The sequence below is a fragment of the Halyomorpha halys genome, unplaced genomic scaffold (assembly GCF_000696795.3).
Source record: "Halyomorpha halys isolate HHAL.00 unplaced genomic scaffold, Hhal_1.1 Scaffold284.1, whole genome shotgun sequence".
NCBI classification, from domain to species: Eukaryota; Metazoa; Arthropoda; class Insecta; order Hemiptera; family Pentatomidae; genus Halyomorpha; species Halyomorpha halys.
Genome location: NW_027105232.1, coordinates 604168 through 617789, shown reverse-complemented (window position 1 = coordinate 617789; position 13622 = coordinate 604168). Strand labels below are relative to the sequence as shown.

The 13622-nt window shown below is 33.5% G+C and overlaps 1 protein-coding gene across 3 annotated transcripts in view; it reads left to right on the top strand.

The window, feature by feature from the left end:
* The window catches only part of LOC106680733 (bestrophin-2), a 67401-nt gene that overhangs the window by 41248 nt on the left and 12531 nt on the right, over nt 1-13622 (top strand). For all 3 annotated transcript variants that reach the window (XM_024364404.2, XM_014420648.2, XM_014420649.3), the window contains exon 2: nt 12550-12684. In XM_024364404.2, the coding sequence (XP_024220172.1) occupies nt 12550-12684 (135 nt within the window). The remainder of the gene's footprint in view (nt 1-12549; nt 12685-13622) is intronic.

Genomic DNA, 13622 nt, shown 5'->3' with positions numbered 1-13622 from the left:
AATGAGTATATTCTCCACATGTTTTATCATGTCATTTTATCACTAACAGCAAACTTATTTCTTCTATATATTTTTAAACAGTTGTAAATAATTATAAAATAATTCCTACTCTATTTGTATTTTTATTCTAATTTTAAAAACCCAGACGAAACCATGCAAAGTGGGACGAAACTTAATTTCACTCTACTAATTTATACCTTTACTGACAGCAACCCTATTATCTTCCTATAGTCTACTTCATAGGGACAAATATCTTCTTCCAATTTGGAACATAAAGTCATAAAAACAAAACAATACCTGGAAGTAACATGCCTGGTAGATCAATAAGGTAGTTAATAGATAAATAGATACTCTATTTGTTATACCTGTGCTTTAACAACTTTCTCTAATCTAGCCGTCTTAATAAACCTATATGAATCGATAGTAGGTAAGTAAAGTGTACAAAAATACTAAAAAATCAACCAAGTTGTTCTATGATGTTGATAATCCTTCATATTTAAAGTTCAAATTAACTTTAACAGTATTTATAGTTGGCCAGCAGAGTTGAACAGTAGTAAACTACATGAGCAGAAGTGGACTAAAATACAATAAGATAATGGTTCAAAAAATAAAAATTATCGACTTTAAAGAGTGTTTATAATGAAGTCACTGTAATATTCTATGATGCTATGATTATTCTTTATCCATAATAATTATCTGTAATATAGCTCATATGTAAACTCATTTCTTACAACTTAAACCTATTTTTTTATTTTTTATTTATTGGTATATACTAGTGTACATAAAATACATCAAGTAAATTTGAAGTAATATCATAATGGTATGGTACAAGCATTCGGGGAAACTACCCGTTGGAAGAACTCTATATAAACCTAATTTAATAAATAATAAATATTTCGAAACATTATTTGTTTATTTTATATTTCCTGAACCATTGTTATTTTTCCGTTTTGGTGTTAAGTAATTGCATTTACCAATTACTCGTAATTGAATTAAAATTACTTCAAATTTTAGGAGGGAAATAACAATAACTTAAGATTGTAATTGTTATAACAATTACTTCGGACCGATTAGTTATTGTAATTACGGACCACAATCACAAAAAGTTGCAATTACAGATACAATTATTTATGATTGTGATAGAAATTGCTTTCTATCCAACACTGTTGGTCTGTGAACAATATCGGTGTCTAATTTTATCAAACATGTGAGAATATTTCGTAAGAGATTAAAATCAGTTTTCTCTCTAATATATTGTAATTGTAAATTAAAAATAATTATTCAGTAATTTTTAAAAGATCAAATCTAATGCAAACTCTACTCACTTCAACAGTGGAAATTTTCAAGATCAGTGAAAAAATTAAGAGACTATTCAAAAAAACAAAATAAAGTTAAACAATAATAATGATAAAACCTCGATCTGTTCCTTTCTTATTCACATTCAAATTTCCGAGGTTTACATTTGCCTGAAAATGAAGTAGTGAGTAAAATCACCTTCTTTGTTTGAAGTGATATAAAAACCGAAATAATGCCTCCTATTCTCTCTTGAAATCACTTTTATTTAATGCATAGACACGTTTCCGTATTATTGACAATACATGCATTTATATGATCTTGAATCATCGCTACATTTTAAGAAGTGTACTCATGAAAAATAAATCTACCGTGGTATCTCCATCAAACCAGTTGCTCGCAAAATGTTGTCCCGAATAAGGTATAGAACCTTAACAACTTTAGTCGGAATGGCGGTAAAGTCAAAGATGGACTTTCAAGCTAATAGGGTATGGGAATTTCGCACAACAGAATCATATTAATTAAAAATAAGAGCAAAAAATAAGTACAATCATCCCAGAATAAACTGAACTACAAATATTTTGGAATATTGGAACAGGAAATATTTCATTCCAATAGTAAACCCCCATTAATTAATTTAGAAAATTTCTTGGAAACATCTGGCATAATTCCTATTTTAAATATAATTCATACAGCTATTCCAGGAGAGTGGCATAGACGTACTCTCCTCTCTGAAGCAAAAGTGAAATAAAAAAAGACTACCCCCACGAAATTAAGGTTTACGTTGAGGTGAATCGGAATTTCCGTCATTGTAATCTTAACTAAAAAAGAAGGCACACGGTGATTGGCTAGTATTCTTCCCCTAATCCTCTGCCACGCCCCAGAAAGGCACATAAGGCCCGCCTTTTTGGTTTCACTTTTTTGCCAAGTTACTCTCTCCATTATACTCCTTCCTCAAATAGCTCTTCAAATTAGGTTATATATAATTTACATTATAAATAAATTTTAAAAAAATATTAATTGATTAAATAAAATAAATAATAAAAATATTAATTTCATACGAGAACAAGTAAATTGTAATTATAATTCTTTATTTTGTAATTTTACATGTCCCTTGTAATCCATCAAAGCAATCCATTCGCGAGTGGAAAAACCTTCCAATGAAGACATTCCTGACCTAATCCACCTAATGCAGCAGAGGCGTTTCAATCTTCTTGTTGTATTTTGTGGTAGTGTGTCAGTCAGTAATATTTGTACCAGGAAGTTGGGGTGTCTAGCAATTGAGACATTTGTTCTATTTTTTCATCATGCCAGTCAAAAATGGTATATCCATAACTTTCTATAGTGATTTTTTGTAATGTCTTTTACTTTAGTAATGACTGTGAGTGATGTATCGGAAGAATTTGGATTGAAAGGTCTGAAGGTGGGATTTTTTGCAGCATCCCCACACCTGAGTGGCCTCAGACCATATCGGTCTATGCAGCATTTTACGTATATCGTATTAAGTACATTAGTAAGTGATAATTAATTTATGATGTTGTAGTCGTCGAAGTATAGTTCCTGATTGTCTTTTTTTTTAAATTGAAAAAACTTCAATCAAAAATAACAAGTTAACTTAAATTATAAATGTTGGAAATCTTTATCTTATCTTAAAATTGTCTACTTCTTATTGCAATTCTTCAATAACATATTGCAAATTTCACGTTATGGCGATTCTTACTTAATTAATCGTACTTAGAATAATCTTTAATTAATCTTGAAAAATTAATTCTTTAAAAACAAAACTAATGTAAATAAAATTCGAAATAAACATAAATAAATAACTTGAAAAATAAAAAAAACCAAAAACATGTAGAGAAAAGAAAAAAAATTATATATGCAGTTACAGGGTACAAATAAAAGTAAACTGCTAACATATGAAAATAAATAACGTAAGGAATAGCAAAAGACAAAATAATAAATAAACAAATAAATTATAACACGAATACTGTTTTAATAAATTAAGTAGTTAAGAATATGCTAGGGATAAGTTCTGTTTAACGATTTTTACGAGGACAGAAGGTTCTAGTTAGATATAAGAGCTTCCAGGATAAGTCTTTTTGTATGGTTGCTGAGTGGGGTATGTATAGAGGTTTAATTAAAATCAAAGTAATAGATTAAAGATAAGTAGTGATCTGAAAGTTTTGAGGCAGAAGAATTATGGGAGGAGACAGAATATTCATGTTGTGTGTTATGGTCATTTAGGAGGTTTTTGAATTCACCAATTAAGATGTATTGCAATTGGGAACAAGTGCAACAAGCAATTGCATCAAGTGATTCGGTCTACGACGTTGGATCGGTGTGAAAGAGGCATAGGGTCCTTAAGATGCGATTACATTTAAATAAAGATGGTTAAAAATTAAATAGACTTCTGAAATTATCTATTTTCAAGGGTTTACATTCCATTATTAAATATTTTTTGTTAAAAATACGAATACAAATATATGACGTCACAAACATAATAAATCAATAATATAAATAAATTTGATATATTTTCATCAAAGGATTACATGATAAGCCACAGTCGCAGGCCGACTAAATATTTCATAATTTATTTCAGATTCTTCCATTGAGACTAATGTTATATATTGGAATATATCCAAAAATCCGTTTTTATTTTTTAAGATACAAAAGAAGGCCCTCTATTTTTAGCTACATAAACAACTTTGTAAACCTCTATTTAAAAACAACATAATATTGTTTTCATTCCGATTATCAATTTTTATAAAAAGAAACTGATTCCACTTTAAAAGAATTTCCGTATTAGTTCTCATAAATAAATATCAAAATCCACAGTCCTCTTCCCAAAACATTTCATACACAGTTTAAATCGTATGAAAAGTCTGCCAAGGTGATAGTTTCAAAATAAATTCCAAACTAATAATGTTTCTATTCTATAGTAATTAAACTATTTATTGTAAACCAACATTTCGCCCCACTTTCCAGGACTTCATCAGGGCTAAAATAAAAGACAAAAACAACTACTCTGATGTACGCGCTCTCCACCACCACCCTCCTGAGATAGCTACCGCTCCTAGCGCATACTGACTCGCATCTGTGGTTATCGTGAAATGCCGATTAAAATCTGTAAAAGGTAGTACAGGCTCTTGCTGCAACCTCTCCATGACCGTCTGATATTGTTCTCCATGATCGGGGTGCCGATCATCTTCCTGCCTTTCTTGAGTAGGTTGTTGAGTGGAACGAGATACTCCGCCATTTCTGGAACAAACCACCTGTAATAATTTAGAGTCCCCAACAACCTCCGAAATCCTTTTATGTCACTAGGTACCGCCATTTTCTAAATAGCTGCAACTTTATCCGCGTCTGGTTTAACTCCCTCCCTAGAAATCGTGTGACCCAAAAATTTTATTTGTTCTTGTTCCAGCGCCGACTTTTCTCCCAACAATTTGAGTCCAAAATGTCTTATTCTCTGGAAAACTCTATTCAAGTGTCGCACGTGTTAAAAATCGTTCTTACTGAACGCAAGGTCATCCATGTAAATCTGACAGTCGGATTCGTTAATTCCTCTCAGAAACTAGTCCATCAGGCGCTGAGAGGTTATGGGGGCGTTTTTGAAACCAAACGGCATCCTTGTAAACTCATAGTGACCCCACTCAAAAATTAATGGCGTCTTATGTTGATCATTAGGGTGCATTTTAATTTGATGATACCCAGCCTTCAAGTCCAGTGTGCTGAATAACGTTGCCCCACTTATCCTGACCAAAATGTCTTCGAATCTGGGGATCGGATATTTCTCATCTATTGTATTTTCATTCAGCTTCCGGAAGCGTGATCTTCTTTTTCACCGCCCACAGTGGACTATTGTACGGAGACGTGCTGTCAATAATGATTCCCTGTCGTTTTACTTTCGAGTTCCTCCCGGATGTGGTGACGTAGTGCCTGAGGGTATCTCCTCTCCTTTACGTATGTCACCTTTTCCTGCTTCAGTGGGATTTCATGGACAGTCTTCCCGGTCGTTCCGAGGATATCCCCTTCTGTAAAAAAAATATCCTGGTATTCCCTCTTGAGTCGCAGTCTCCAGTCCTCAGCTTGATTGATTGCCACAATCCGTGCACCCTCTTTTCTCTGTTATTGACGACATTTGTAGGTTTTACTTTAATCTTAATCCTCCATTTTCCCTTGCTATTCTTAATCCAAGCACCCATCTATTCTAGCAAGTCACACCCCACAATTACTTTATATTTCGTCGGCATGGTCTTTACAATATGCACTTTCAAGATGCCCTTACTAAATCCTAATGGTTCAAATCCATTACCGCCTCCCCCTCTTCCTCACAAGGGCCATTCAGGGTGATTAACCTACAATGACATACCTGAATCCGATATGCTCTCTCTCTCCACTACACAACTTCTTCTACACAGCTTCTCGACACATGATAGTACTGGAACTACCTTTCTTGGCCCATGATATTCCATCCGAGTTCACTCCACAACAAACGAGCGTTCTCTCACAAATCCCTCCTTCTTTCCCAGCTCTTTCGCCACTTGAATCCTTAGTACCGTGGACAGGAATTAAATCCGACTCTGTACCTGAATTGTTTTCATCATCTCACTTAGTTTATCAGCGATTCTGTTGCAGCGTGCCAAGAGTTCCGTGGCATACTTCCCACTAGATTGTTTCGGTTTCTTTGTCTCTCTAATCATCATGAATATGGCTTCTTCTGAGACCCACCGTTCTCCTCTGAACGAATTCTTTAATCTGTCCTTGATAACTCTCCAAGGGGTCTCTTCGTCCGCCTGAATTTGATTGAGGATGCTCCTCTTCACTATGCAGACGACCGCCGCTTTCAGTACCTCTGCATCTTCACTATCGAGTAGATTTTTCGATAGAATTTGCTTCGATTCGGCTTATTAGTCGGTCAACCCCTTTTATGAAGGGCTCAGTTCTCCCGTTTCCCCCGTAAACCGTTCCAAGTCAGAAACGGCCTTCCTCAAGTCTTGTGCGGTCGCAGTGCGTACTTTGATCCACTATAGCGTTGTTGCGTGTGCTATAGCGCAAGAGAGACCGGTAGTGGAGGAAACTCTAGGGATGGAGTATTCCCCTCTGTGGGAGGAACGCTCTCGACCCCTTTTGGATTTAAAGCTTCCAGGGTCAAGACTGCTCTTCTAACAATACCGTTGCCGTTAGCAGCCATTATTTAAAAAAATTGAGGGAGGAAAAATATTTGAAGATGACAAAATAAAAACAACAAACATTTTTTCTTAAAATATAAAGTTCCCGAGTTTTGGCACCAATTAAACGTTTGTGAGTTCAAAGACTGAAAAAGAGAAAAGGGAGATAGAAATGACCAACTCGCTTGTTACTCAAAGACTGACTTTTATTGTGTTCCGTACCTCCATGTATACATCTTCGATCAGCTGATCTACTCGATCTCCTGACATTGAAATAACAGCTGACTAACGCTGTAACTTAAATATATATACTCTAATTATATTATAATGTTAAGGGGCGGGTCCGTTTATTTATTTATTTTTTTTTTACATTCTTTCAATTTTACTGTGCTCTTTTGAGCACTTTTTATTATTTTTAACCATAGATTATAATTCACAGTGAACTTTTAAACACCGACAAATAAAATAGCATAATATACAATCCTTAGATTTATTTTTTGGGGGAATTATTGAAGTTCTCAATCATCTTCGATCTTCTTTCTATTTTACTTTAAGATTCAGGGACGTGACGGCCGTGGGGTTGGGGCGCAGGTCCCGGTGCGCGCGGTTACGAACGTTGTCGGTTCGATTCTCACCTGGGGGCAGTTAACATTCATTTTTCGGCGGTCCTGAGGAATGAATCTTGACAATCCCACCTTGGTGAGTTCGCGGTGGCAACTCAGGTAGCCGCCAGGGGTTGGCAAAAAGGACCACTAGACCCACTTGCCGGATTTGTTCCCTCCACCAAAAACCAGTACCATTACCAGTACTTTAAGATTCAGCATGTGAGACCGGAGCCAAAATTTGGCTATTTGATTGCATTTTCTTCTGTATAAGAGAGTTCTCAAATTTTTATCATTTTTCTTAATAAACACTCAAGAGAAATATTACAAATGCAAATAAAAACAATTATTCACAAATACTAAAACAATTTGAAAAGCGCTAGTAAAATACAAACAACACAACTTTCCTCAAACATAGGAGTATTTTCCGAGAGCGGCACATTCCATAAAGTTGGTGACAAGATATAAGCGATGAACCCAGATAAGAACAACACGTAATGGTATCTTTAGATAGAGCTGTCTCCAGTTGGCAAGTTTATTCCTGGTGTCTGACCAGCTGCCACCGGTTTAGTTATATTTAGTTAAAATTATTGGGTTTCGCTTAAGTGGTGGGGAAGGAGTCTTATGAATAAAAGCCAACGGGGAATTGCCCTGCGAATTCTTATCAGAGAGTAAACATGGCAGAGAATTGTTGATTCGAGCGCTCGGTGGTTGTACTAACATCTATTCGCTATCTAACATTGAATATTTTAAAAGAAACTTAAAGAGTTTTCGAATATTTGTGAGAATGCTTATACGAATGCTGCATTATTATAAACTGCATTTTATCTTTTAAATCCAACTAAAATTAAAATCAACAATGAAGATAGCTATTAAAGATTAAACGAACAATAGTATTAAGACCCCAAGATCCGTCTCTAAGATGATATAGACGGCATCAAGAGGTAGGTGCATTTATTTTACAAAATGGACATATTTCTTTTTTAGAGGATGCAGGTATTTATATTGGCAGCGTGCCTAATCTTCACGGGATTTTTACTGATTAAAGATCTCTAAAGACATAAGTAGCACTGACAAATGTCAGCATGTTTCTTTAAAATAAAGTAATAATTTGTCGGCAAACGTATATAAACTACTTTCTCGAGAGCCTCTTCCAATTTCTGAGAACTATCCCCCACAAAAATTTACAGTTTATTTATATCTAGAATTAGCGTTGCAAGAATTCTTAAATTAAATAACATAACCATAAAAATAATAATATATTTGTGACCTGGAACAGTATTGGTCACGTTTAAATGTCCAGTTCACATTCAGTTGCTTATTATAGATTTTTACTAAGAGCTGAAACTTAGCCAACATTCAAAAGGTGTGACTCCAATTCATTGTTTTTCACGGAAAGCATAGCTTTTCTAAAACTAAATTAAGACCTGAAATATAAGGATGTCATTCTTGATTTAACTTAAAATCTTTATTTATAGCCGTCAACTATTTTATCAACAATTACTGAATTGTATGATTTAACTGCAGCTCTGTGTGATATTAACATTAATTGTTCGTTTTCACTGAGAAAATATGAGTTCGTTAACAATCAGCATGTGATAGTCTATATAAAAAGTTATGTTACTAATGGTTTTGTCATTGTCTTGATTTTTGTTGACATTTCGAAAGAAATAAATCCCTTGTTTAGGGGTTTTCTCCTCCATATGTTGATACCTATATTCTCAGCTGAAATATATTCATTTTTCTTGAAAATTATTTCTTAACTGTTAATGATATAAATTTTTGAGGATCTAGATGATCAAATAGTCATGTCGTGCTATGATAAAAGAAAAAGTAAAAAAAATATACCTATTTTTTTAAAAGGGTTTAGGTAACTAATTATTAAACACTAAAATGTACAGAATACAAACTGAGATTAATAAATATAAACATTCCAACAGTTCGGTAACTGATGCATTCTAAATAACTGATAACTGATCACTATAGTTATAGTTAGTTAACTGATGTATTCTAGAGAACTAATAACTGATCACTGGAGTTATAGTTAGTTTACTGATGTATTCTAGATAACTAATAACTTATCACTGTAGTTATAGTTAGTTAACTGATGTATTCTACATAATTAATAACTGAACACTGTAGTTATAGTTAGTTAACTGGAGTATTCTAGAGAACTAATAACTGATCACTGGAGTTATAATTAATTAACTGATGTATTCTACATAATTAATAACTGAACACTGTAGTTATAGTTAGTTAACTGGTATATTCTAGAGAACTAATAACTGATCACTGGAGTTATAATTAATTAACTGTAATAACTGATCACTGGAGTTATAATTAATTAACTGATGTATTCTACATAATTAATAACTGAACACTGTTGTTATAGATAGTTTACTGGAAAATGTTTTGTTATAATACTGAGCAAAAGTGAAATGCACTAAGGTAAGTGAGGGTTGTTTGGTTTTCTCAGGCCCTATCTGTCCTCCATAGTAGGCAGTCGGTCTACTTGAATCTGTTTCACATTTTTGCAACACTCCTCAACTTATTAATCGTTTCTTCTGTGAATATGGGATTAGAGTAACATAAATTTAAATTTTGATAATAGCTCGAGGGAAAAACAAATAATCCATACTTACCTTTCTCAATTTTATTCTTGCTCTGTAATAATTCGAAAACTTGTGCAAGTCAATTTTTTTTTATTTATTTAATACCAGATCGGTTAGGTGGGCCTTACATAGTTGATATAACCGTTACATTTTTTTTTTAAATAATTGATTTTGGGGAGGAGGGGTATAGTCACGTACAAAAGACACCCCTAACTATATGCAACGTTATAATTTAAAAAAATAAATAGATAAAAAGAATATTTCTTAATAAAAGAGAGAAGGAAAATAAATAACGACATTCGTAGACCTAACAAAACAAACAATTGCCCTCTAATGAGTAAAAAGAAAGTTAATTTTAAAAAAAGACGAAGAGAGAGAAAAAAATAATAGTAAATGAAATAGAAGTTAAGTGAATAACAGAATTAATAAATACAGAATTTTAACAGAATGTGCTGCAGCAGCCTGGGCTTCAGTCTCCGGGTTGAGGTTGGGTTACCCAAGCTGTAGGTTAATGCTCCTTTAACTGTCGGTAAGTCAGTTGTTATGGTCAGTGATTAGTGTTGTAGAATTCTTCAGTTACCAAACTATTTCTATTTGTAATTTTTTTTTTAATCTCAATTTGTATTCTGTATATTTTAGTTTTTAACATTTAGTTTAGAAATTCTTTTATTTTTTAAAACAATTTTGGGACAAAAAAGGATCCGTTTTTGAAAGATGGGCGTGTAAAGGAAAATATCTTGCGCGTGCGTAACTGCAGCACGTTAACTTGATCAAAAAATTCACTTTTTAGTGACACTTACTAAATCAAATCATGTCAGTGCCTTAGAGATCTATGGAACCGATAATGTTGAGAGGCGACAAGTTCACAAATATTGGACTGACCTTAGGTCCACTAAATACTCCATTGGGTTCTATTTTTGTCCGAACTCGGAATACTATAATTCAGACAAGGTGGATGATATATGACAAAAATACACAGTTCTATTAATGCAGTGCCGGATCGCGTCCCATTCGTCATTTGGGATTTGGCCTTTTGTTGAAAACTTAAGCTAAAAATAGTCGGGGGGATAATGAGCGGGATCAAGGACTGCCAAGTTTTACGAGGGCTTCCTGTTGAATGTCTCTTTCCTCCGGTATTTATCATCCAATTAAAGGTGTCTTTTATTTCATAAATATTAGTCGATCGTTGGCTCAAAAAGCTTACAGCTCAAACGCCTTGTTGATGAGTGGTTCAATGTTTTGATTTATAATCATTATTTTTTCGGAAGGGATCAATCAATGATTAGTAAACAAAACCATTAATTTTAGTTATTCTGACAACTGACGTTTCAGCCCAATTAAATTATGGATCATATTCAAAACTAAAACATTGACACGAGAAAAATTTGGAGAAAATAACAAAAATAGATAATTAAAAGTACAAACATAAATGAAGGAAGATTTAAGAAATTAAAAAAAATTGATAAAAATTAATAATGGAATTATAGAGAGAGAAAAAAATTCATATATATAATGTTTCCCGCCTCTATGGTAAGTTAAAATGCTCTTCTCCTTAAACTGTATACAATATTTCATCAGATCTTACCAATGGCGTACCCAGGATCAAAACTAGGGAGAGAGGCAAGCCATAATCGTCGAGGCTGTGATATTTCAGCACGGAAAAGGCGAATGAAACCATAATTATATATAAAATTATGAAGAAGATGGCCTGGGGAAAGAAATCAAATAATATTAACAACTATTTATTGCCATTAAGTGCCAGTTAAATAGCTGCTGACTATTTTTTGTTTTCTTGTGACTGTACTCCACTTTCTTCATAATTTGAAATAATACGGTCAACCATTTATCTATTTAAAATTATATATAATTGTCCTAGTGCATCAGTTATTATGATTACTTATTACAATCAGTATTTGCTTGAAAGGAATTATTTTCTATTATTTTATTAAATAATTAATTTTTTTCACTTTTAGGGGGGCAGCTACCCCCCCCCCGTACTGCCTCCGCTGGTACGCCCATGAATCTAACCAATACCAAACCAACTATTCCTAACACCCTGCCTAAATCTACAGTCTCCAGCAATTCTAATCCTCTATTCACTCATAGGAAACGAGTATCACGCCTCTGACCTCTTTATCCCTTCTCAGAGAACTGTAACATAAAATTCCTTTTTAGCCCGTTCCACTGCCCTCTGGAATCCCTCCCTTACGCCATGCTTGTTCCCTATCATCATTTAAATTCCTCCTTTTTCAATAACTAATCATGACACCGTAATTTAAGATTAGAAGTGAACAATTTATATCCCCTGATTTATAAATTTAAATATCCCTGGCATGGGCATATTTGTGTACCTTCTTCCATGTTTTAAGTGGACATATGTGCATATATTTATATTTGTATGTGTGTATTTAGGAATAAGTGTTCAATATGAATTAATTGGTTATTTTATGTTCTTCTATTTACTTTTTGTACTTCTTTTATTTTAAATTGAGAATAAGGATTTTTATCACCTTCTGTGGGAACTTTAATAACCTTTTCCTTAGTTGTCCCCTTTGGCTAATGAAGTTGTTATGTAACTGAAGGGAGCATCGGAGAATTTGAACTAATAAGGTTGCCAGGCTCAAGGTAAAGCATCCTTCCACCCTTACACCTGACAGTTTTCTATAGTGATAGTACTACCACAGCAATAAGACAGTATAACTCTGTTTTTATTGCGTTTACTTTCATCCTGGAAATGGTTTTTAAACTGTATTACTGCATTAAATATACCATACCAACTCGTAGTGGATATTGCACAGTTATTATAGGTTTGAATAATACTAATATTTTTATTAAGCGTTTCTAATTTTTTATTTGTTTTTTTATTTGCAGATTATTCGAAAAAGTTGTGATATATTGTGATACTTTCATCAACCTCATTCCCCTCTCTTTCGTTCTCGGCTTTTACGTGGCTTACGTCGCAGGTCGATGGTGGCAGCAGTTTATGGCCATACCTTGGCCGGACAAGTGAGTACAGATTTGAATATTTAATTTGAAATCTTGTAATAAATAGTTGAAATTTATTTTAAAATAATATAAATGTATAATATATATATCAATGTATCTGCGACTAAGGGTATAATAAGTTTTGTATTTATTTGTGTTATTTTCAAGTAAAATCCCTTACAACTTCTTATCTCATTTATATTTATATTATATCTTCTGGATAACGTTTCGGAACACCCATCTACTATCTAGTCTACATACAAATTAGTATATGAGAAGAAGTTAGATCTTATTATTCATACTTATATTTAGATCTAGATTTAAGTTGTAATTAAGATCTTTACATTCACTTTTAGGTTTACTTTAACCACAATTATATAAACCTGATGTATATTGACAACAATCACTATATAAAGTGAGAAAAGCTAATTATGATTATGTAATCACTGTAATTACTTAATATTTTAAATCCTCCTTTTAAGAGATTAGTCCTGATAATTACATTGTGTCATAATTATTAAGGGATCTATTATCCCCTCAACTCAGAAAGCGTGGGTGGGACAGTGGGATCTTTTAGAACTAGCAGTTGGTTCCTCGCAAGAAACTCACCTAATTTAACGCCTCTTCAGTCGACTAATAAGTTAAAACTAATAAGCTAGTATCAGAGCTTGGTGATCGTAATCTGGGAGTTAGTATCAGAGCATACGATCACCATACCGTAATCTAGGAGTTAGTATCAGAGCATACGATCACCAAACCGTAATATAGTAGTTGGTAACAGCATACGATCATCTCACCGTATCTACGAAGGGGTATCAGAGCATACGACTACCAGACCATAGTCTAGGAGTTGGTATTAGAGCTTACGATCAGCAGACCATAGTCTAGGAGTTGGTATCAAAGCTTACGATCACCATACCGTAATCTAGGAGGTGGTACCAGAGCATACGATCATCTTA